The 24779-nt window shown below is 44.2% G+C and overlaps 1 protein-coding gene across 1 annotated transcript in view; it reads left to right on the top strand.

The window, feature by feature from the left end:
- The window catches only part of LOC119971355 (dynein heavy chain 5, axonemal-like), a 461705-nt gene that overhangs the window by 134500 nt on the left and 302426 nt on the right, over window positions 1-24779 (top strand). The window contains exons 19-25 of the mRNA XM_038806777.1: window positions 5691-5921; window positions 10716-10903; window positions 11757-11859; window positions 13085-13212; window positions 17094-17295; window positions 22504-22739; window positions 24489-24707. Of these exons, the coding sequence (XP_038662705.1) occupies window positions 5691-5921; window positions 10716-10903; window positions 11757-11859; window positions 13085-13212; window positions 17094-17295; window positions 22504-22739; window positions 24489-24707 (1307 nt within the window). The remainder of the gene's footprint in view (window positions 1-5690; window positions 5922-10715; window positions 10904-11756; window positions 11860-13084; window positions 13213-17093; window positions 17296-22503; window positions 22740-24488; window positions 24708-24779) is intronic.

Genomic DNA, 24779 nt, shown 5'->3' with positions numbered 1-24779 from the left:
GCAAATGCAGCTCGATGAGTCCAGCCGCCTGCTATGCACCTTCAACACGCCGTTTGGAAGGTACTGCTATAATCGGATGCCCTTCGGCATTATATCTGCATCCGAAATATTCCACAGAATCATGGAGCAGATGGTAGAAGGCATCGAAGGCGTACGTGTCTATGTGGATGACATCATCATATGGTCGGCGACGGAGAAAGACCATATTGCGAGGGTGAAGCAAGTCTTCCAGAGGATACACCACTTTGGACTCAAGCTCAACCGGGCCAAGTGCACTTTCGCACAGTCCTCTCTGACATTCCTGGGCGACACAATCTCAGAGCACGGGGTGAAGCCGGACGCTGAGAAGATCGCTGCAATTCAGAGCATGCAGCGACCACAGGACAAGAAAGCGGTTCTAAGGTTCCTGGGATTCGTCAACTTCCTTGGTAAATTCATACCCAACCTGGCAGCACGGACAAAGGCGTTGAGGAACGTGACAAGGAAGGACACGGAGTTTGCCTGGACCCAGGCTCACCAGGCTGAATGGGATGATCTAAGATACCAGCTGATGGCAGCTCCAACGCTTGCATTTTTTGACCCGGTGAAACCCACCAAGATCTCCACTGACGCCAGTCAACATGGGATTGGTGCTGTGCTACTGCAACAGGATGACCAGTTGGACTGGGTTCCAGTGGCTTACGCTTCACGGGCGATGACCGCCACAGAGTGCAGGTATGCACAGATAGAAAAGGAGTGCCTAGGGCTAATAACAGGAGTGACCAAATTCCACCACTATGTGTACGGTCTCCCCACTTTCATCGTGGAAACGGATCATAGGCCGCTGGTCAATATCATTGACAAGGACCTCAATGATATGACGCCGCGCCTACAGCGCATGATGATGAAGTTGCGCAGGTACGACTTCACGCTGGTCTACACCCCTGGCAAGGACCTTGTGATAGCTGACACGTTATCACGAGCCATGGACGCTGACAACCCGCCACTGGCGTCCATCAATGATGTGGAAGCTCATGCACAGTGGTGCAAGGAGACGCTCCCGGCAACGGACGAGAAGCTGCAGCAAATTCGTCAGGCGACACAGGAGGACGCCACCCTCCTTCAAGTCCTACACAACCTGCAGCATGGCTGGCCAAAGGGGCGGTGCCCACAGTTCCAGAATGTCAAGACTGAACTATCCGTGGTCGATGGCATTATACTGCGGAACGACAGGATCGTCATTCCAATGGCTCTCCGGGCGGACATCCTCCACAGGATTCACGAAGGGCACCTTGGTGCCGAAAAATGCAAAAGGAGAGCGCGCCAATCTGTTTACTGGCCAGGGATTAACGAGGACATCACCAACATGGTGCTCTCCTGTGACACGTGCCAAAGACATCGACCGGCACAATGCAAGGAGCCACTGCAGCAGCATGAGATGGCCACGTCACCATGGGACAAAGTGGGCATTGATTTGTTCCACTCCATGGGCCGCAACTATGTCCTGATCATTGACTACTTCTCCAACTTCCCGGAAGTCCTGCAACTCCCGGATCTCACAGCAGCAGCCGTCATCAAGGCCTGCAAAGAAACTTTCTCCAGGCATGGCATCCCACGGACGGTCATGTCCGACAATGGTCCTTGTTTTGCCAGCTGGGAGTGGACGGACTTCGCCAAGATTTACAATTTCCAGCACATAACGTCGAGTCCCCACTTTCCGCAATCGAATGGCAGGGTGGAGAAAGGTGTCCACATAGTCAAGCAACTCATCAGCAAGGCTGCGGACTCAAAATCTGACGTACACTTGGCCCTCCTATCGTACCGTTCGTCACCTTTGAGCTCGGGACTATCACCAGCTCAGATGCTTTTCAACAGGGATGTGCGGACAACTTTACCAGCGCTACACTTCACCAATCCTGATCACTCGCCTGTCCTGGATCAAATGCGTCAACAGCGCCAAGCGCAAAAGCAGCACTATGACAAGCAGGCCAAGGTACTGCCACCGTTGGCCATCGGCGACACAGTGAGGCTGCGAAACCCAGCTGGGGGTTGGTCCAAAATGGCGGTGGTCCTCCGCCTAACATCGCCACGGTCGTACGTCGTGCAGTCGGATGATGGAACAATGGTTCGACGAAATCGGCGAGACCTTCTGAAGGTCACACCTCGTCCACGGGTCCTTCCGACACTCGATCTGCAGGACACACTGGATCCACAGGACACGGTCATACATCTTCCTGACACCCCAGCAGCAGATGTCCGCACGGACACACACGACCCTGGATCTCCAAGCCCACTCAGGAGGTCTACACGGATCAGACGTGCACCTGACCGTCTGAACCTGTGAACATGGACTGACAAATGCATCGCCCTGCCCTGTTCTGTGTATATACATATATAAACCTAACTCTTTACCTTTGTGTTTTACTACAGCTCTGCAACTACGAAAAAAAAAAAAAAAAAAAAGTGAAGAAGGGGGATGTGGTGATCCTCGCCTGAGTCACCAGGGGGCAGTGCGGGGACACCCATAAAAGGAACGCCGAAGGCCTGCCTCCGCCACTTGAAACCGGAGGGGTTGGAGTGGCAAGAGGTGCAAGAAGCTGAAGGGTGCTAGTCTGTTTGGGGCCTAGTTGCAGAACATTGAAGAGCAGCCTTTTCTCAAGTGTAATCTGTAATTTATTGTGGGACACAATAAATCATCCTTAACCTAAAGACGACTTCGAGCATTCTTTCAAGAAGCATAACAGCCTTCTTTTGAGCATTTCACCTTCTTCCACTCCTCTAACCTCTGCTTTAAAATCCATCTCTATAGTTTTGGTTAGGCTAAACCAGAGTATTGCTTGCAATTCTGATCATCACACTTTCGGAAGGATATGAAGAGGATGCAGAGGAGCTTACTCAAATGCTACCAGTCCAGTCAACGAAGATAATCGTACCCACCCCATAGGCCCCTTGCCGACTATTATACCTCCATGTTTGACTGCAACATCCCTCACATCCAGGCACCTTCTCTTTCCACTGTACCATCATCAGGAACGCCTTCAGCCTTTTCTACCAGCCTGTGGAATACTCTGCACAATTCCATCCCACTAAAATCTCTCTTACTGCAGATTTGTTTACCTTTGAAGTCCTTAAACCTACCTCTTTTCACCACTCCTTTGGCAATAATCTCCACATACACCTGCCATAATTGAGGTACAATTCCAATCTACAAAAGTGTAGTAATCCACGGGAGGCAGGAGTTCCGTCACCACACCAATATTTATTTACAATAACGATATTACAGGAGCAGCTACAAACAGTGCTGCTAGCAGTCCAGTCAACTTAAGACTGCTCACAAAGCCTACACAGGTGATTATATGGGCCCCCTCAATGAGCTATCATTGAGGGAGCTCATACTCCAATTGGCCAACCAATAAAGCCAATTGGAGTTCATTACAGTTAGATAAGGTGTTGTTGTTTTCTTGAAGTATAGAGGGAAGATTTGATCGGCATGTACAAGGTTATGACAGGTTTAGATAAGGTGGACAATGTAAAGCTGCTCCCATTAGTTGATGGTCCAAGGACCAGGAGACACAGATAAGGCTTTGGGCAGAAGGGGGAGAAGAATGTGAGGAAGAACTTTGACATGCAGTGCATGGTAATGATCTAAGAGCTCGCTGTCTATGAGGGTGGCGGAAACAGAGATGATTACTGATTTCAAAAGGAAATTGATGGGCACCTGATGAAAATCAACTTCCAGAGGCAAAGGGATCGAGTGGGGAAATGGGACTGACTGGATTGCTATACTGAGAACCAGCATGCACTTGATGGGCTGAATGACCTCATTATGTGCTATAATAACTCTGACTGCACTGTTGGAGTGCTATTCTAGGCACCACAGTGTCTTGCAGGGATTGCAGCTAGATTTGCCGGAGTGGCATGTGGACTCCAAGGATTAAATGACAAAGGGAGATTGCACAAGCTAGAATATTATTTCACAAATTTAGAAAACTAAGCATGATTCTCTATTAAAGGGAAAGACATGGTATTGAGAAAGAAATTCTCTTGTTCGAGGAGTTTAGGATTCGGGGACCTTGCATTAAAATTTAGAACCAGGCCTTCCAGGAGTGAAATCAGGCAACATGCCGAGGAGGTGGAAGTTTGGAATTCCCTTCACAAATGGCAGTTAGTTTTGTTCAATTGTTAATTTTAAAACAGATTTCTTTTCACCAGAGCTTTAAAGGGATTTGGGTAAATGGCAGGTTTAGTGAATTTCAGATCAACTGTTCGCATTGAATTTGGAACAGGCTTATTGCTGTTCCAAGAAATCTGATTGCAACCAGAATCAGCGGCATTGTGGCTGAATTTCTAGGGTATGAGCTAATCAGACATTTCCATGATATTTTTAAGGATGAATTTGCTTTTTTCTATGGCAACTATTTCTTGTTTTTGGATTAGATTATACACCTAAAGTCAGACAGTGTGCTCCTAACAAATGTGCTTGGCGGTTACGATAGGCTTTGATTAATTCTCCATTTGAATTTCCTTTGTGGGAGAGTTCATTGTTATGACTCTTAGTTTCCTTTTAGCAGCATATATGGGCCGGGATTCTCCGACCACGCACCTGGTCGGAGAATCCCCGAGGGGGCTTACCGATTCTCCGGCGCCCATTCTCCGGGCACCGACGGGCCGAGTGGCTGCCGGGTTCGACAGGGTCCCACCGGCGTGGGTTAGTCAGGTCCCACATGGTGGGACCTGGAAGGTATGTCTGCAGGGGCCGTCCTGGAGGGGGATCTGACACCGGGGGGGGGGGGGGGGGGAGGGGGGGGCTACTGATCGGCAGGCGGGCTGGTTCCGTGGGGGCCTATGTTTCTCCGCGCCGGGCCCCTGTAGGGCTCTGTCACATTGCCCGGGGACCAGCGCGGAGAAGGGAACCCCCACGCATGCGCGGAATCACTCCGGCCGTTCCGCGCCAGCTGGAGCTGCGGGGACCACTCTGGCGCCGCCGACCTAGCCCCCGAGGAAGGTGAGCATTCCTCATTATCGGGGACCATTGATGCTGGAGTGGTTGGCGCCGGTTTTCACGCAGGCATCAGAACTTGGTCGCAGGATTGGAGCATTCCGGCCATGGGGTTTGGGGCTCATGATTTATATGTGTAAACCTCCAAAATTAGGTTCCGTGAGTTAGTATCTTGTGGGTTGCAGCAACATACTGAGGTGACAGCAAAAGTATCTGATGTGTTGTCTGTGTTGGTCTAACATCGACTGCAACTGGATGCAGTAAAACGAGAAACAGGCTTCCGACACATGAGATGGTCCAAAACTGTTTTATTGAACCTGTTGATTGCTGTACATAATCTGCTGTGGGTTGACACTCTATTAACCTAACTGATAACCTCCTACTGGCTTGACCAGACTAGCTCCCTATCACATGGTGATGATGTTCATTGGCCTGTACACTGCGACTATCTCCCTAGCCGGTTTCTGTGAGAGAGGGAGAGCCTTAATGCCCTGTGGGCTTTATAGTGGTGGTGTCCTGTCTGGTGATTGGTTGTTCTGTGTCGTGTGTGTTCATTGGTTATCCTGTGTGTCAATCACTGCCTGTCTGCATCTCATGATCTACATGAGTGGATATTATGACAATATCTACAATTCGAGTGGGGGTGTTGGAAAATAGAAAATTTTTATGAGTTTAGCAGGAGGCATTTACAACATTTTATTCTTCATTGCAGAAAATAAGGAAACAAAAGTATCAGTGCAGTCCCCAAGGGACCTCTCTCCAGATGCTGATTTAACCTCAGCAGTGAAGCAGTTAAGAGATCCCAAGTTCCTGAAGCAAGAGGCAAAGGAACTGCTCAATCACTTCAGCCGCCGAAATGTAGATGCACTTGTTAAGGTCATACGCAATGCTCTCGAAACACTAAGAAAACGTATGCAGACTTCGCACAAGGTCCATCGTCAGGGTATGGTTCTGAGGTTCATAGAGATTTCCTGCTAAGATATGCTCTGCTCATTTTATGATCTATAATTAAATACTTTGACATGAATGATTTGGTCATTTAATTCAAGTAATTGAAAATTGAAGCTTGAAGTAGTAAATTGGAAACCTAGCATTAAAGGCATCTTTTTCAAAACCAATGCAAGTGACAGAAGAAGCTGAATATTGAAAGTGGTTGGGGGAAATATTAGATCTGAATGCCTAAAACATAAGTTGGCTGGTTTGAGTCCAGCCTTGAAGATTGAATTGGAATACCTCATGGTGGTTGTGCACTCGAATTTGGGAGAAGTGCTGAAGATTTGCCACGTTCTTTATCACTTGCCTCCTTTCAGAAATGCAGTTATTACCAACATATTGCATAGTTGTCCTGACAGAAGTACAACAAAGTCTGTAACCCAGTCAAGGCTTTCTCTCCAGGAAAGTCACACTGAGTGATCTTGTTAGTTAACTTTTAAAGTAATTATGTGGTTGATAGAAAATTTATCTCTAATCACAATTGACAGTATACCTTAATTCAATTTTGCTTATACTGTTTGACCATACTCTGTTACCTATGAAAGTTTCAGGCAGGATACAGGAGGCTGAATTCTGTGAACATAAGAAATACAATGAGGTTAATTTTAACAGTGTAAAGTCAGCACAGGGATATAGATCATAGAATTTACAGTGCAGAAGGAGGCCATTCGGCCCATCGAGTCTGCACCGGCTCTTGGAAAGAGCACCCTACCCAAGGTCAACACCTCCACCCTATCCCAATAACCCAGTAACCCCACTCAACACTAAGGGCAATTTTGGACACTAAGGGCAATTTATCATGGCCAATCCACCTAACCTGCACATCTTTGGACTGTGGGAGGAAACCGGAACACCCGGAGGAAACCCACGCACACACGGGGAGGATGTGCAGACTCCGCACAGTTAGAACATAGAACATAGAACAGTACAGCACAGAACAGGCCCTTCGGCCCTCGATGTTGTGCCGAGCCATGATCACCCTACTCAAACCCACGTATCCACCCTATACCCGTAACCCAACAACCCCCCCCATTAACCTTACTTTTTTTAGGACACTACGGGCAATTTAACATGGCCAATCCACCTAACCCGCACATCTTTGGACTGTGGGAGGAAACCGGAGCACCCGGAGGAAACCCACGCACACAGGGGGAGGACGTGCAGACTCCACACAGACAGTGACCCAGCCGGGAATCGAACCTGTGACCCTGGAGCTGTGAAGCATTTATGCTAACCACCATGCTACCCTGCTGCCTTTTGTTGGCGGTATGCAAGTAATTTGAGCAATGTTTACACAAATTATTTAAATTCAATTTGCGCAAGCATTTTAAGAGTTTGCAATTCTACCCGAATCCATAGAATAGAATCATATTTACTTAGAGACCGAACTATTCCAATGTGAAATATTTAATGGTGTTATCAATTTGCTATTCGGCAGTCAGTTAGAAACATTGGGGAAGGATTTTAGTCCAATATCAGGATGGGAACTGATGCAGGCAGGTGCATAATTGGAATCCACCAGCTGGCATGCTGGTTTGCTGGCATCATCCTGCCTCCAAGCTAATTTTCTGGTGGCTGGATTAGGGGTGGGGGGAGGGGCAGAACAGTTTCACGTTAGTGAACAGTAGGTAACCAACTGACGTAATTAAAAGACCAATTAAAGCATTTGATCAGAGGTCGAATGGAATTTTCAAATCAGCCTACAGGTCCGAATCATGTCGGGAACACAGCAGTTGGATAATGCTCCAGGAAGAGTTAAAGGGACCCCCCCCCCTCCCCCCCCCCCCCCCCCCTCCCCCCCTCTCCCCCCCCCCCCCCCCCCCCCCCCCCCCGGCCTTTGTGGTCACAGCTGTAGAAGGGCCCACTCCACAATGGTAGTCCAGAAGCCATGGAAATTTCAAAAGTTCTCAGAGAGCATGTCAGGATAGAGCGTCCCCCATTGCTTTACCAGCTTTGACCAGCTTTGACCATCAGCTATTTTAATTGGGCGCCCTCTATGGCCTCTGACCCCTAATTGCCCAGTTCAGGCAAAGTTAATGTTGGGTGACTGCACCCGACATATTGTAGCAGCGAGATCCAAATTTGACTTTAAAGTCTGGGTCTCAACTATCAAAATACTAAGTCCTGCCCTTCATTTCTATTTACATGAGATGCATAGAATCATAGAATGAAGGAGGTCATTCGGCCCATCGAGTCTGCACCAACCCTCCAAAGGAGCACCCCACATGCATCCCCGCTCTAACTCTGTAATCCCACCTGAACTTTTGACACCAAGGGGTAATTTAGCAAGGCCAATCCACCTAACCTGCACATCTTTGGACTGTGGGAGGAAAACGGGAACCGGAGGAAACCCACACAGTCACAGGGAGAAAGTGCAAACTCCAGACAGACAGCCACCCAAGATCAGAATTGAACCCGGGTCCCCGGCACTGTGAGGCAGCAGTGCTAACCACTGTGCTACCATTGCCTTGTCAAAAGGTAATATTCTGGAAAAGGTTTATAAAAGAGAACCAGCAATATTTTAGTTGCACATTTTGATTTATCTTAACTTCTGCAGCATTGATACGAATAATAGCATTATTTGACACTTATTATCTAGACAACCCTCTATCAAATTTATTCTAGTGCAGCTAAGATAACTGCATTTATAGAGCAATTGTACAGATGTATCCAATCCACAAAATTACCAATTACCACTCTATCAACCTTCTCCCAATCATTAGCAAAATGATGATTGGAGTCATTAATGGAACTTACACCTGCTAACCAATAATCTGCCTGTCAAAGCTTGGTTTAGAACTACATGGAATCCGCTCACATCATAGCTTTGATTCAGACTTGGATACAGGAGTGACATTAACTCACCTAACTTACCCTATATATACATCACTTTCTAACTTCATGACCGCCACCAGCAGCAGGAAGAACAAAAGCAGCAATGTCGGGGCGGCATGGTGGCGCAGTTTTTAGCACTGCTGCCTCATGGCGCTGAGGACCCATGTTCGATCATGACCCCAGATCATTCTTCGTGTGGAGTTTGCACATTCTTCCCGTGCCTGCATGGGTCTCACCCCCACAACCCAAAGATGGACACGCCAGGTGGATTGGTTACGTCAAACTGCCCTTCAATTGGAAAAAAATAATTGGGTACTCTAAATTTATTTTTAATAAGCAGCAATGTCAAGCAAACAGAATCACCTCCAAATTCCACTTCAAGTCACACACCATCCCATGTACATCACCATTCCTTCACCGTTACTGGGTCAGTATCCTGGAGTTTCCTACCCAGCACCATCATGAAAACCATCTTCATTTATGGGATAGAAGCAAATTCACTCATAATTTACAAAAGGGAATTGGATATATGATTGAAAAGAAAACATTTTGGAGGACTATGGAAAAAGAGCAGGGGGGTGCGACTTATTGGCCTTTCAAAGAGTTGGCAAAGGCACAACGGTCTGAATTGCCACATTCCAGGTTAGATGGTTAAATGATCTCAAGGACTGAGATAGTTCAAAGAGATGGCTCACCACCACTTTCTTAGGTTATAATGGGACGAGTAATAAATGTGGACTCATTCCATGAGATAAATTTAAAAGAAACTGACCTTTTACACATGAAAATTCATCATCATTATCACCTTTAAGAACAGGTTGGGCCTATACCCATTGAAATTTAGAAGAATGAGAGGTGATCATATTGAAATGTATTAGATCCTGAGAGGATTTGATGGGGCCGATACTGGGAGGATATTCCTATTTGTGGGTGAGGTTAGAGCCAGGTGACGCAGTTTAAGAATAAGATGTCTACCATTTAAGATGGAAATGGGGAGATGTTTTTTTTCTCTCAAAAGGTCATTCGTATATAGAATTTTCCCCCCGAAAGCAGCGGAGGCTGGGTCATTGAATTTATTCAAGGTGGAATTAGACAAGTTTTTTCATAGACAAGGGATAGGGTTATGGGCGGGAGGAGATGTGGAAAATGCAAAATGGAGTTGAGACAGGGCCAGATCAGCCATAACCTATTGAATGACAGAGCAGGCTTGAAGGGCTGAATGGTCTACTCCTGCTCCTAACCCCAATTTTCCTATCTTCGGCTATATAATAAAGGAAAATACATACTCATATATTGATAAAAATCAGTTTATGGAAGAAATTTAAATGTGTAATGTATTCAAGTATTCATCATGGGGCAGCACGGTAGCACAAGTGGATAGCACTGTGACTTCACAGCGCCAGGGTCCAAGGTTCGATTCCCCGCTGGGTCACTGTCGGTGCAGAGTCTGCACGTTCTCCAGTGTCTGCATGGGTTTCCTCCGGGTGCTCTGGTTTCCTCCCACAGTCCAAAGATGTGCAGATTAGGTGGATTGGCCATGATAAATTGCCCTTAGTGACCAAAAGGGTTAGGAGGGGTTATTTGCGGGGATGGGGGGATGGGTTGCTAGTGAGGGCTTAACTGGGTCGGTGCAGACTCGATGGGACGAATGGCCTCCTTCGCTGTATGTTCTATGTAACTATGTATGTAACTATGGTTGTGTCTGTAGCATTAAATAATTTAGCAATTGGCAGTGGACATGAATTATTAGCAACAAATTGGTACGGATGCTGTGAGCATTTTATCTGGTTTATTGGGCTGTGCTTTCTGACCTTGCTCTGATTCTTGCAGAAAATGAGCTTGAGGGAATCTAGAGTAACAATGATAGACAAGTATGTGGGCACTGTTTTGACAGATTTTCTCATTTTAGATGCTAATTCTGATTATCAGAAGCAAATCTTCAGAGCAGTCCTGCATGTTCACATCCGCCTTGCCATACCTGATATTGTGCTGCATCCTACCTTGGAAGAAATCCAGTGTATTTTGAATAGAGCCTGTGACTGCATTATCAATATATCCAAGGGAATATCTGTGTGGAGCAAGAAAAGAATGACAAGAGTATGTATTATGAACATTTTAACTCTTGGCTACTATGTAGTGAAGTTAGGCAGTGCTAAGTTTTGATTTATTTTTAAGCTGTGGTATTCCTCTCCAAGCTACTTGCAATAGTTGTTTGTCTATAATGTGGGACAATGTTGTTAAAACAAATTAGAAGTCAATATTTCTAGAAAACATCAAGTTGAACTTTGCAGAGATCAATGATGTAAGTACCAGCACTCATGAAATACTTAACTAATTATAAATCAAGGTAATGTATTGCATTAAAGAAGCATCAGTTTGTTAACTTACAGTGTGGGTAAAATATCAGTCATAATATGTTCTGTAAACTACATAAAGAAATGATGTGGAGATGCCAGCGTTGGACTGGGGTGAGCACAGTAAGAAGTCTTACAACACCAGGTTAAAGTCCAACAGGTTTGTTTCAAACACGAGCTTTCGGAGCACTGCTCCTTCCTCAGGTGGAAGGAGCCCCCCACCATCCGGCCTGGACTTGCTAAATCCTACCAACTGTTCGGGCTTGAGACAATTCACACCTCTTTAACCTGTGATTATCCCTCTCCCTGGGTCTGTAATGATTTGATTACCTGCAAATGCCTGCATTCCAAGCATTGTCCAGCATCTCTGACTTTGTCTATATAAATGTTTCTGGAACATACCTCGTCATTCACCTGAGGAAGGAGCAGTGCTCCGAAAGCTCGTGTTTGAATCAAACCTGTTGGACTTTAACCTGGTGTTGTAAGACTTCTTACTGTACATAAAGAAATACAGTGAAAACACCAAAGAGTTGAAATGGCTGGCACATCTGACATGTGTTTACAGAGACTGAATAAATATGTAATTTTATTAACAGAAAAAAATAAATGACAATCGAATGGCTGAATTACAAAGAAATGACAGAGAGAGTGATCCCTCCATTGATGTACTTGTGGATACTCATGAAGGCAACAAAGCAGGTAATTTCCATACTAATGGATGCAGGTACCTGTACTGCATCAAGACAGAAGCAACCAACTTGCTGGCCGAGGGCACTGGGCTTGGAGATGTCTTCTGCCTGGTTTCCTCATGCCGCATGTCAATCCAAGTGCGAACTCCAACTTGTACCTTATGTTGTAGCTTCACTTTGATAGTGTACTCTATGCTGCACTCTGTGCAGAAATTCCTAGTTTTGTAATAAGATCACCAGATCATAACTCGGCACTTTGAACGGGATATTGGTGGATTTTCCTAAGATGTTCACAAGTTTTGAAACCCAGCCAAACATTCATAGTAGGCTCAGCCATCAAAGCAACCCCTTGCAACTTCAGAATATGGAACTCATTGAAACTGAATAAAAGATGGTTAGATTTTATTTTTAAGCTACACCAGATGGCTGGTCAATTAAAGCATTCCAGGAACAGGTGGCTGTCTTTTATTCCCTCAGTGAAAGCTGCAGACCATTTTATTTTTCAAATTTTTAAACACTGTGGACTATTAAATCACTTTAGATCATAACATTATCGTTCGTAAGCACTTTTTTCTTCAGTTTTGACTGCATAATAGCACCTTCCCCACTGGGAAATGTACTCCAAAGCATCTTATATAATGGTCAACTTACCTTTACAGGATAGAGCCTTATGGTCAATCACGGCAAAAAGACATCTAATTTATATACAGCCACTAATAATAAAATTTGAAGTTGTCAAAACATTTAACACTTACCTGGAAAAATGTTCCTGATTCCTCAGCAGGCTTTGTCCCGAACTCTCTGACAAGGCAGATTTTCAGAGTCCTTCTAAAATCTACCTAATCCGCTGAAAATACTGGGGATAGGAAAAACAACTTTCCCCAAGGGCTGTCAATGGTGACATTGACATTAGATGGTGCCTGTTGGTTTGTGATACAATCCTAACCTTTCTGCCTGTAGGAAAATTGTGTTGCAGGAAAATTAAATTTGGTATAAAAGAAGTTTTGGTGATTCCTACCCAACTCCCAACTGCAAGATGAAATGGAAATCCAGCCCAGATTATATATTATTTGATCTAATTGCTGTTGTTGAATACTGCTGTGTGTACATAGCAATAGTGAGTGCATCACAAAGTAAATTATTTATGTGGTGTTTCTGGATATCCTGGGCGATGTGATAAGACACAAAATTTATCTTCTATGACAGATTAACAAAATTCTTATTTTCATGTGCAGATAATACCGTGCCTGATGTGGTTGCTGTCTATGCCCAACCTAACAATTACTACAAGATAATTTCAGAAAATAAAGAGATAATTAAGCTGGTTTCTCTTATTTCATCATCCACAACTTCATTTAGAAAGGTAAAAAAATTAGCCTGGAAATTGATGTTTAATTGCAGTCATATCGAATTGTGCTTTCTATTTAGTGAAACATTGTTTAGTTTGAATGGGTAAATGCCTGTTACAATAACAGGGCCAGGAACATGATATGAATATTTGTAAGATAATTTCTCATGGTCAATTTTCATTCTCTTGATATATTTATTTTTTAACGTCATTCCTAAAATGTTTTATGGTGCAAGGTTTTATTTGAATCCCAGCCTTGACTGAACCTCAATTAAATTTGTGTAGCTGACAGGTTTGTCAGATTTTGGCTGAGTCTGATGGGGGATTGCACAGCAATGTAATTAAACTTGGCATATCTGCGAGTGGGAAAGTAGACATTCTTTACCCTCAAAAATGCCAATTCTGGATTAGCATTCACAGCAAGGTACGATTTATCGGCCAAGAAAGGACAATATGGAACCAAGACGTGCAAGTGGATTCAAAAACTCAGAATAGGAAGAAGTTATTTGATTCACCAAGGTAATTTGCCAAACAGGTCACATAATGATCAAGTTATTAAAAATTGTTGTAGCATGATTGCTTGTAATACAGGTAAAATATTTGGTCATGATTTACAAAATTTTCTGTTTTTGACATATATTACTCATCTGAACTTGGGGACACTGGGTGAAATTTCAAAGTTTGCAGATGACGAACAGTAGGAAATGACGAACAGTAGGAAACAATGAGAAGAATAGCATCACACAACCATAGGAGTTCATAGGAAAACTGGCGAATTGGACAGACATGTGTCAATTAAATTTACCACAGAAAAGTGTTTTGTTTTGATAGGAAGGATGAGAGGCAGTACAAAATAAACAGTAATTTGAAAAGGGATCAGGAATAGAGAGACTTGGTGGGCAAGAGCAAGTTACATAGATACATAGAAACATAGAACATGCAGTGCAGAAGGAGGCCATTTGGCCCATCGAGTCTGCACCGACCCACTTAAGCCCTTACTTCCACCCTATCCCCATAACCCAATAACCCCTCCTAACCTTGTTGATTCAGTAAGCTTTTGAAAAAGCATGCAGGATTCTTAGCTTTATTCCCCCCCACTACCACGCATAAACCTGGCTAAAACATTGGTTGGGAGCCTGACTATGAAAAAACTGATTATCTCGCAGCAATTTCACACTAGGGCAAGACATCCGTCCCCAACTAAGGAGGAAGTTCTACCTTAGCTGCAGGCCAATTGGATTGGTTAGTAGCTCTCTAGTCCCAGCATTCGGCACTGCTGGTGGCCATAACCAGAACCGGCACAGTGGTTAGCGCAGGTTTCCTCCGGGTGTTCCGGTTCTCTCCCCAAGTCCAAAGATGTGCAGGTTAGGTGGGGTGACGGGGATAGGGTGGGGGGGGGGGCCTAGTTAAGGTGCTCTTTCAGAGGTTCGGTGCAGACTCGATAGGCCGAATGGCCTCCTTCTGCACTGTCGGAATTCTACGGTTCTTTGCTTCCAATAGGAGTTTATGGAAGTAGCACTCAAGGTAAATCTGGGGTAACAGTGGGGCCTGGCTTTCAGGCACAAGTGAGGGGGTTAGGGAAGTGGGAGACTGGATTTGAAAGACTGGGGGAAGGATTAAAGTGAGGGTTTGACCTTGTGGAGAATGATAACCCCGGTGGGCAGAAGGAACTCCCCAATGCAGGGTTCTTAACCTTGCCTGACACCGGTTTTCCCAGTACAAGTTGCCAAGCTACCCGATTGCCCTGGTCTCTCCTGCTGTGGGTACAATAGTGGCTTTGGTATGAGGGACTTAAGTAGCCATTAATTGGATTGGATTTGTTTATTGTCACGTGTACCGAGGTACAGTGAAAAGTATTTTTCTGCGAGCAGTTCAAACAGATCATTTAGTACCTGAAAATAAAATAAAATAAAAAGAAAATATATAATAGGGCAATACAAGGTACACAATGTAAATACATAGATACCGGCATCGGGTGAAGCATACAGGAGTATAGTATTAATCATGTCAGTCCATAAGAGGGTCATTTAGGAGTCTGGTAACAGCGGGGAAGAACCTGTTTTTGAATCTGTTCGTGCGTGTTCTCAGACTTTTGTATCTCCTGTCCAATGGAAGAAATTGAAAGAGTGAGTAAACTGGGTGGGAGGGGTCTTTGATTATGCTGCCCGCTTTCCCAAGGCGAGAGGTATATATAGAGTCAATGGATGTGAGGCAGGATCGTGTAATGGACTGGGCTATGTTCACAACTCTCTGAAGTTTCTTGCGGTCTTGGGCCGAGCAGTTGCCATACCAGGCTGTGATGCAGCCAGATAGGATGTTTTCTATGGTGCATTTGTAAAAGTTGGGAAGAGTCAGTGTGGACATGCAAATTTCCTTAGTTTCCTGAGGAAGCATAGGCGCTGTTGTACTTTCTTGGTCGTAGCGCCAACGTGGGTGGACCAGGACAGATTGGAAATGTGTACACCTAGGAATTTGAAGCTGTCAACCATCTCCACCTCGGCCCCATTGATGCAGACAAGGGTGTGTACAGTACTTTGCTTTCTGAAGTTATTGACCAGCTCTTTAGTTTTGCTGGCATTGAGGGATAGATTGTTGTCGTTGCACCACTCCACTCCACCACCCTCCCTCCTGTATTCTGACTCGTCGTTGTTCGAGATCTGATGACTAGGGCCTCAGTCGGGGGTAATCAGGCTGCCCAACTCCTCCACTGCAAAATAGGATACAGCTTAAAGGTGAGTGGAAGGGCAGGCCATGTGTTGGATTTTATGAGCCCTCTCGCTTCAAACATGCCAGCAGAGGATTAAAACTCAACCATAGAGTACAAAGGGAAAGTTCTGCACCTAGGCCCCAGCTAGAGATTTGTTGCTAACTCAGGGCACAACATATTAGAAAGGTGTCTAGGCATTCTAGAGAAGAGATTCTCTAGTATTATTAAAAAAGTAAAATACAGCAATGCTGGAGATCTGAGACAAAAACAGAAAATGATGGTAAAATGCCAGCAAGCCAGGACGCATCTGTGGAGAGAGAAACAGAGTTGGTGTTTCAGGTTGATGACCTTTCATCAGTTCTTGAATTATAGTCGGGTGAAAGACTCCAGTTAAATGGAGACACTAGGGAACGCTGGGCGTGCTCTCCATCCAACAGATGAGATAATGGGGAGATTTGATAGAAGTGCTCATTATGAAGGACTTTGAGGGAAGCCTGGTGGCATAGTGGTTAGCATTGTTGTCTCACAGTACCAGGGACCCGGGTTCAGTTCCAGTCTTGAGCCACTGTCTGTTTGGAGTTAGTATGTCTGCCTGGGTTTCCTCTGGCTGCTCCGGTTTCCTCCCACAGTCCAGCTATGTGCAGGCTTGGTGGATTGGCCATGCTGAATTGCTCATTAATGCCCAAAAGGCTAGGTGGGGTTATTGGGTTACAATGATAGGGTGGAGCGTGAGCCTTTCAGAGGGTCAGTGCATACTCGATGGGCCAAATGGCTCGTTCTGCATTGTATTGATTGTATGAGTGACAAGGGAAAACTATTTCCAGTGGCAGATGGCTCAATGAGAGCAGATTTTAGGTAATTGGCACAAGATGAGGTGAGGCAAAAGAAATCATGTAGTGAATTGTTATGATCTAGAATGCACTACTTGAAAGTGCATTGGAAACAGATTCCTTAATAACTTCAGAAAGGAAATTGGATAAATAGTTGAAAAGGAAACATTGACAGTGGAATGGGAAAAGAAAATGGAATGGAACAGTCTTTCAGAGAGCCAACACAGGCATGATGGGTCTTCTTTTTTGTGCTGTATCACTCTATGATTCCATGAAAACAGTGAGGTGATTACAATTTTCTTTACATTTCAATGCAGTTAAAATTTTCAATGTTTTTGGTTTGACTGTTCTTGTCCTAGGGTCTACAAGAAATTCTAGAAAAATTCAGCAAGTACAAACATATCTGGATGGAAGATCGCGAAAAAACTCTCGCAAAGTTTATGGAAGATTACCCTTCACTGTCTGCTTTTGAATTCCAAATCACGTTTTATCACAACCTGCAAGTCCAAATTCAAGCTGATCCTAGGGTCATATATATTGGTCCTCTTGCATTGTTTTCAGGTACTTACTCCAAAGCTTAATTTAGGAAATTAAAGTGCTGTGATTTGTGGAAAGATAAAAAATAAATTAAAGAAGCAAAAAAAAAAACAATTGGGCAAAATTTCTAATACTTTATGTTATGCACTTATGAAAGAATGCAACCTTTTGTTGAAAGTACAATTTTCATTTACGTGCAAGGCCTCTGGAAATGTGAATATTAAATTCAATGTGGCTTGACATTAATTTGATTGCAGCAAAAAATAATAAGAGTACATTGTTTTCAATATTTAACTTTGAATGTTTTACACATTCTACCAAAGTAGAGACAAGAATAATACAGTTGTTGTCTTGCAGTAGAGTAATTTTATTTTGTTGTATTCCCTTTAAGTGAAGAGCCAGATTAAGGCTGTTCTGATCCCATGTGAGGCAACCTTCCAGTTGAAGGGAGGAAATTTAGTCTAAAAGCTATCCGAAATGATAAATTTGAAAGAACTGCATCACTCTGTGAAGAATCCGAGTGAGACAAAAAGTACAGCAATATTCTAGATTTCAGAAATAGCATTATAACGCCCCACTAGAAATTGATTTGCATTCAACTTCAAGTTTGAAGTTCACCACGCTGAAACTAATGAGCAAGGGGATTATGTGAAATTGGTAATCTTGTGTCACTAGTACATAACTGATGTCCCCAAGAGGCAGTGCTCTGGCTACTAAAAGAATGAAGATTGGCACGTAGAGGTGCCAACAGCAGAGCGCATGTGAGTCCAGTTAGGGAGGGAAAGAAACAGGGAAAGGGGACAAGAAACAAATGGTAACTGGCATCAGTCCACACTTTTAACATTGAGTTAAAAGTACAACTGTTTCATATTCAGGTGACTTTAAAACATTTTTGCTCATCTTTTAGTAACAGACGCTAGTGGTCTCTTCGAAGCTCTGGTCTAACTGCTCAGTTTTGCGAAAGGGCCTGAAAAGGTGCTAGATTTATAATCTGCTAAGGCAATGGGCCTGGATTTCTGACTAACATGGTGCATACTGGCTGCTGAATCAGTTGAACACGCCATACGCCCCATTTCCGCCTTCAGCTCCCTTTTTACGCTTGATAAATGGGTGCTGCAAGGACTAATTTCTCGGCCATCTTCTGATTGTTCATATCTAACTAAAATGCTTCTTTATGCAATTAAAAATCAAAGCCTGATTTAATGGAAGAATTTCTAAGTGTCATTTTGGGCGTGATTGGTAGGGCGAAAGCACTGGCTGGACTAATGGTAGAAATGGGAGGGGTGGACCATTGGAGGTTTCTGCACCCAAGGGAGCTGGGGTACTCGCTTTTCTCAGCGGTCCATAAGGTGTACTCACAGATCACTTTTTTCATGGTGGGGAAGGTGCTGCTGGCTTGGGTTAAGGGATCGGAATACTCAGCAATTGCAACATCAGATCATGCTCCGCCTTGGGTGGATATGGTACTGGAGAAGGGGGCGGTACAGAGACCAGGGTGGAAGTTAGATGTGGGACTGTTGGGGGACCGAGGGTTCTGTGACAAAATTGAAAAAGTAATCGAGGATTATGTAGGTTTCAACTGCACGGGTGAGGTGTCGAAGGCGGTTGTCTGGGAGGCTCTATAGGCGGTGGTGAGGGGTGAGGTGATCTAGTTCAAGGCTAGGCTAGACAAAGAGGAGAGCGTCAGAGGGTAATAGATGAGATGTTGGAGTTGATAGGAGTTATGCAGATGATGGGGACCCAGCGAAGTTGGAAAAGGGGAAGGAACTTCAGGCGAGGTTTGGCCAACTATCTACCAGTAAGGCGCAGCGCCACTTGAGGCGAGCAAGGGGTGCAGTTTACGAGCATGGAGAGAAGGTATGTTGGTGGGTCAGCTCTGGAGGGAGGCTGCAGCAAGGGAAATTGTCCAGGTGCAGGACAGGGCAGGGAAGTTGGTGGTAGCTCCAGACCAGATTAACAAGGTCTTTAAGGAATTTTATGAGAAATTGTACAGGTCAGAGCCACCTGGGGGAGGCCAGGAGGTGCAGGAATTTCTAGATGGACTGGAGTACCTGAGGTTAGGGGAGGGGGACAGGGCTACATTTGAAGGGGTGATAGTGGAGCAGGAGATAAAAGATGTGATTGGGAGGATGCAGTCGGGGAAGGTGGCAGGGCTGGATGGGTTTCTGGTGGACTGTATGTGTTAATGGTGACTATGGGTGATTCCTGATTCATAAGACCATAAGACATAGGAGCAGAATTAGGCCACTTGGCCCATCAAGTCTGCTCCGCCACTCAATCATGGCTGATATTATCTCATCCCCATTCTCCTGCCTTCTCCCCATAACCTCTGATCCGCTTATTAATCAAGAACCTATCCAGCTCTGTCTTAAAGTCCTTTTTGTTATTTGTTTAATTTGACGATCAGGGAACTTAAGGTGAAGAAACCCTTAGGGAGCAGTGACCACAATATGATAGAATTTACCCTGCCGTCTGAGAGGGAGAAGCTGCAATCAGATGTCACAGTATTACAATTAAATAAGGGTAACTATAAAGACATCAGGGAGGAGTTGGCCAGAGTTGATTGGAAAGGGAGCCTGGCAGGGAAGACAGTGGAACAGCAATGGGAAGAGTCTGTAGGGTTATTCGGGAGGCAGAACAGAAATTCATCCCAAGGAGGAGGAAACGTGCTAAGGGGAGGACAAGGCATCCATGGCTGACGAGGGAAATCAAGGACAGTATAAAATCAAAAGAAAAATCATACAAAGTGGCGAAGATTAGTGGGAAGTCAGAGGATTGGGAAGCCTTTAAAAGCAAGCAGAAGACAACTAAAAAAGCAATAAGGGGGAAGAAGATGAATTATGAGTGCAAGCTAGCTAGTAATATAAAAGAAGATAGGCAGAGCTTTTTTCAATATATAAAAGGTAAAAGAGAGGCAAAAATAGACATTGGACCACTGGGAAATGTGGCTGGAGAATTAATAATAGGAAACAAAGAAATGGCAGAGGAATTGAATAGTTACTTTGTTCAGTCTTCATGGTGGAAGACACCAGTGGGATGCCATAGCTCCAGGAGAATCAGGGGGCACAGGTGAGTGTAGTGGCCATTACTAAGGAGAAGGTTCTGGGGAAACTGAAAGGTCAGAAGGTGGATAAATCACCTGGACCGGATGGACTACACCCCAGGGTTCTAAAAGAGATAGCTGAGGAAATTGTGGAGGCATTGGTGGTAATCGTTCAGGAATCACTGGAGGCAGGAACGGTCCCAGAGGACTGGGAAATGGCTACCTTAACACCACTGTTTTAGAAGGGAGGGAGGGAGGCAGAAGACGGGAAATAATAGACCGTTTAGCCTGACTTCGGTCATTGGTAAGATTTTGGAGTCCATTATTAAAGATGAGATCGCGGAGTACTTGCAAGTGCATGATAAAATAGGACTGAGTCAGCAAGGCTTTGTCAAGGGGAGGTCATGTCTGACAAATCTGTTTGAGTTCTTTGAGGAGGTAACAAGGAAGTTAGACAAAGGAGAACCAGTGGAAGTGATTTATTTACATTTCCAGAAGGCCTTTGACAAGGTTCCACATAGGAGATTGTTAAATAAGTTAAGAGCCCACGGTGTTAAGGGTAAGATCCTGGCATGGATAGAGGATTGGCTGACTGGCAAAAGGCCGAGAGTGGGGATTAATGGGTCTTTTTCAGAATGGCAGCCGGTGACTAGTGGGGTGCCTCAGGGGTCTGTGCCGGGACCACAAATTTTCACAATATACATTAATGATCTGGAAGAAGGAACTGAGGGCACTGTTGCTAAGTTTGCAGATGATACAAAGATATGCAGAGGGACAGGTAGCATTGAGGAAGCAGAGGGGCTGCAGAAGGATTTGGACAGGCTAGGAGAGTGGGCAAAGAAGTGTCAGATGGAATACAATGTAGAAAAGTGTGAAGTTATGCACTTTGGTAGGAAGAATGGAGACGTAGACTGTTTTCTAAATGGGAAAAGGCTTAGGAAATCAGAAACCACAAAAGGACTTGGGAGTCTGAATTTAAGATTCCTTTAAGGTTAGCGTGCAGGTTCAGTTGGCAGTTAGGAAGGCAAATTCAACGTTAGCATTCATGTCAAGAGGGCTTGAATACAAGAGTAGGGATGTACTTCTGAGGCTGTATAAGGCTCTGGTCAGACCCCATTTGGAATATTGTGGGCAGTTTTGGGCCCCGTATCTATGGAAGGATGTGCTGGCCTTGGAAAGGGTCCAGAGGAGGTTCACAAGAATGATCCCTGGAATTAAGAGCTTGTTATGTGAGGAGCGGTTGAGGACTCTGGGTCTGTACTTGTTGGAGTTTAGAAGGATGAGGGGAGATGTTATTGAAACTTACAGGATACTGCGAGGCCTGGATAGAGTGGACATGGAGACGATGTTTCCACTTGTAGGAAACACTAGAACCAGAGGACACAATCTCAGACTAAAGGGACGATCCTTTAAAACAGGGATGAAGAGGAATTTCTTCAGCCAGAGGGTGGTGAATCTGTGGAACACTTTGCCGCAGAAGGCTGTGGAAGTCAAATCACTGAGTGTCTTTAAGACAGAGATAGATATGTTCTTGATTAATAAGGGGATCTGGGGTTATGTGGAGAAGGCGGGAGAATGAGGATGAGAAAAATATCAGACATGATTGAATGGTGGAGCAGACTCGATGGGCCGAGTGGCCTAAATGTGCTCCTATGTCTTATGGTCTGGCCTCTATTGCGTCCAGTAATCTGCCCAGGCATTCCTGAATCATGGGGCTGGATTTGTCAGCGGCATTGCTGCGAACTGTGTGGGGTTGACATGTGCAGGATTGGGGCAAGTGCTCTTCCTTGTTAACAAGGAGCTGGCGAGTGCGGCCCAGGTGAATCAACTGGCAGGGCCACCATTTGTGGCGTGAAGCCTGTGGGGCCTTGTTAAGTGGTCTGATTAGCGTTTGATAGCGGTGATGGCTCACCGGGCCAAGCGCAGGAAGCCCGTGGCAGTTCCCGCTCGCTACCACACATAGAAACCTTGGAAAAGAAACTAAAAAAATCATGGTGACGTTAATAGGATTTCAAGTGACTTGATCTCATTTTTTTCTGTGCTGTTCATTTTTTTATGTCTTTGAAAATATGAAAAGTATTCTCTGCACTTGACCATGGAGATATCAAATGTGAACTTTCTGCCCTGAGTATTCAGAAATTTTAAGAATCTAATTGTATTACATTGATGGCATATCTTTTTAAAAACAGATGATTTGAAAATGGCTTTGATTGAAGAAAGCAGAGCTTGGATGATTGGATATTCTCACTATTGCAATGAAAAATATAGAGAAAATCTGGATAATATCTTGACTCTTGTAGAAGAGACTTCTAAGAAATTAAATCGTCCAGTCAGTGATTTGGATGATATAAGAATAATCATGGGTTCTTTCAAAGAGATCCGGGAGAAACAGATTGACATTGATTTACAGATTGGGCCAATTGAGGTAGGAAGATTTTCAACTTTTTTCAAGGAACTTATCACAATAGTTTTTCTTTTGCAATAGTTTAGAATCATAGAATTTACAGTGCAGAAGGAGGTCATTTGGCCCATCGAGTCTGCACTGGCTCTTGGAAAGAGCACCCTACTTAAGCCCACATCTCCACCCTGTCCCCATAACCCGGTAACCCCACCTAACCTAAGGGCAATTTATCCAACTAGCCTGCACATCTTTGGATTGTGGGAGGAAACCGGAGCACCCGGAGGAAACCCACGCAGACACAGGGAAAACGTGCAAACTCTGCACAGGCAGTGACCCAAGCCGGGAATCGAACCTGGGACCCTGGAGCTGTGAAGCAACTGAGCTAACCATGTGCTATCGTGCCACCCTTGTGGAGATCATACATATACAATAGTAAACTTCTCAATGCCATCTGATCCTTTCACTTCTGTGGTAAAAGAACTAGCCTAACTCACTGGGTGAAAATCCCTGTCCAATGGCATGAGAATGAATTATTCTGTGAGAGCATTATGGGAAAGAATTGGGGAAAATTCCGAGAGAGTTCAGTGGTGTCCACAGCATTAATCTACCCATAATTCACGCAATAGGGGTTGTTCCAAGGTTAGGGCTAACGCAATGCAGACATTTTAGTTTACAATTCTTCTACATTTATAATTGACCATGGTTGCTTTATGCTGACTTTGGTGACCTGACTTTAGAGCAGTGTTCCACTCCCCAGTAGTTAATTTAATTCCTTTAATGAGGGCAAAATTAACTTTTCTTTTCTTACTCTGACATGACTTTGTGTAATTCTGCAGAAGACAGTACCATGGTTTATATTAAATCTCCTTCAACTGCAAACTATCCCTTAAATGTGGGAAGCTAAACAATACATGAAGAAGAAATGAATAGAAGGATGTGTTGACAGGGTGCAATTAAGTAAGATGGAGGGGAGCTCATGTGGAGCATAAATATGGCATGGTATTGTTGGTCTTAATGGCCTGTTTTTGTGCTGTAAAATTATACGTAATGTTATATGTAATATGTAACACTGTGCATTGAAATCTCAGTAGGCTGCTGGAGGAACAATATTGTTCAAACACCCCAAAATCTTCAAAGTTGTGCTTAAAATCCCACGAAGTTGCTTAATTTAAATGGTTGGATAAGTAATTTTTAATTTTGATTTTGAATTAACAGTAAAATTGTGTTTGCTTTAGCAAGTTTATTATTGGCATTCTGTTGAAATTTCGGAAAATGAGAGGAGATCTCATTGAAATATATAAGATTCTTCAGGGCCTTGACAGAGTAAATGCTGAGAGGATGTTTCCCCTCATGGGAGAGTCTAGGACCAGAGGGCATAGTCTCAGAATAAAGATTTAAGATTGAGCTGAGGAGGAATTTCTTCACTCAAAGGGTTCTACACCTTCTACAGAACACTATGGGGGCAGAGACTGTGTATATTTAAGATTGAAATAGATAAATTCTTGATCATTAAGGGAATCAAGGGTTACGGGGACAGGGGAGGAGAGTGGACGTGAAAAATTTCGGATCAGCCAAGATCCTATTGAATGGCCTACTCCTGTTCCTATTTATGGTCTGGTGGTAAACTGTAAGGATAGCTTTGAATGAGCACTGCTTGTCAATGAGAACACTTGTCAGACCATGCTGGAAGAAATTTTTAAAAAGTAAACAGACAAAAAGACGCACATATTGAAAGCAGATTTCTTTATTGGCTTATATTTTAAAACAATGCAGGAATTTTACACTATGTTGAATAAATATGAAATTCAAGTAGTTAAAGAAGACTCTGACAGAGTGGATACATTGCGTTACACATGGGAAAAGCTCCTGTTACGTGGAACAGAAGTACAGAATCATCTCATTTCTTTGCAACCATCATTCCGCGCTGAACTGATCATCGATGTTAAAGCATTCATGCAAGATTCTAATACATTTTGTTGTGACTATGGGAAGGTAATATTAACACTACGTTAAACACAATTTGCATTTCTGATCATTGTTTGACCTATTCTAGACTATAAGTCT

This window comes from Scyliorhinus canicula, chromosome 9 (genome assembly GCF_902713615.1).
Source record: "Scyliorhinus canicula chromosome 9, sScyCan1.1, whole genome shotgun sequence".
In the NCBI taxonomy this organism is placed as follows: Eukaryota; Metazoa; Chordata; class Chondrichthyes; order Carcharhiniformes; family Scyliorhinidae; genus Scyliorhinus; species Scyliorhinus canicula.
Note: the sequence above shows the minus strand (reverse complement) of the source record. Positions and strands in the feature narration are given on the sequence as shown.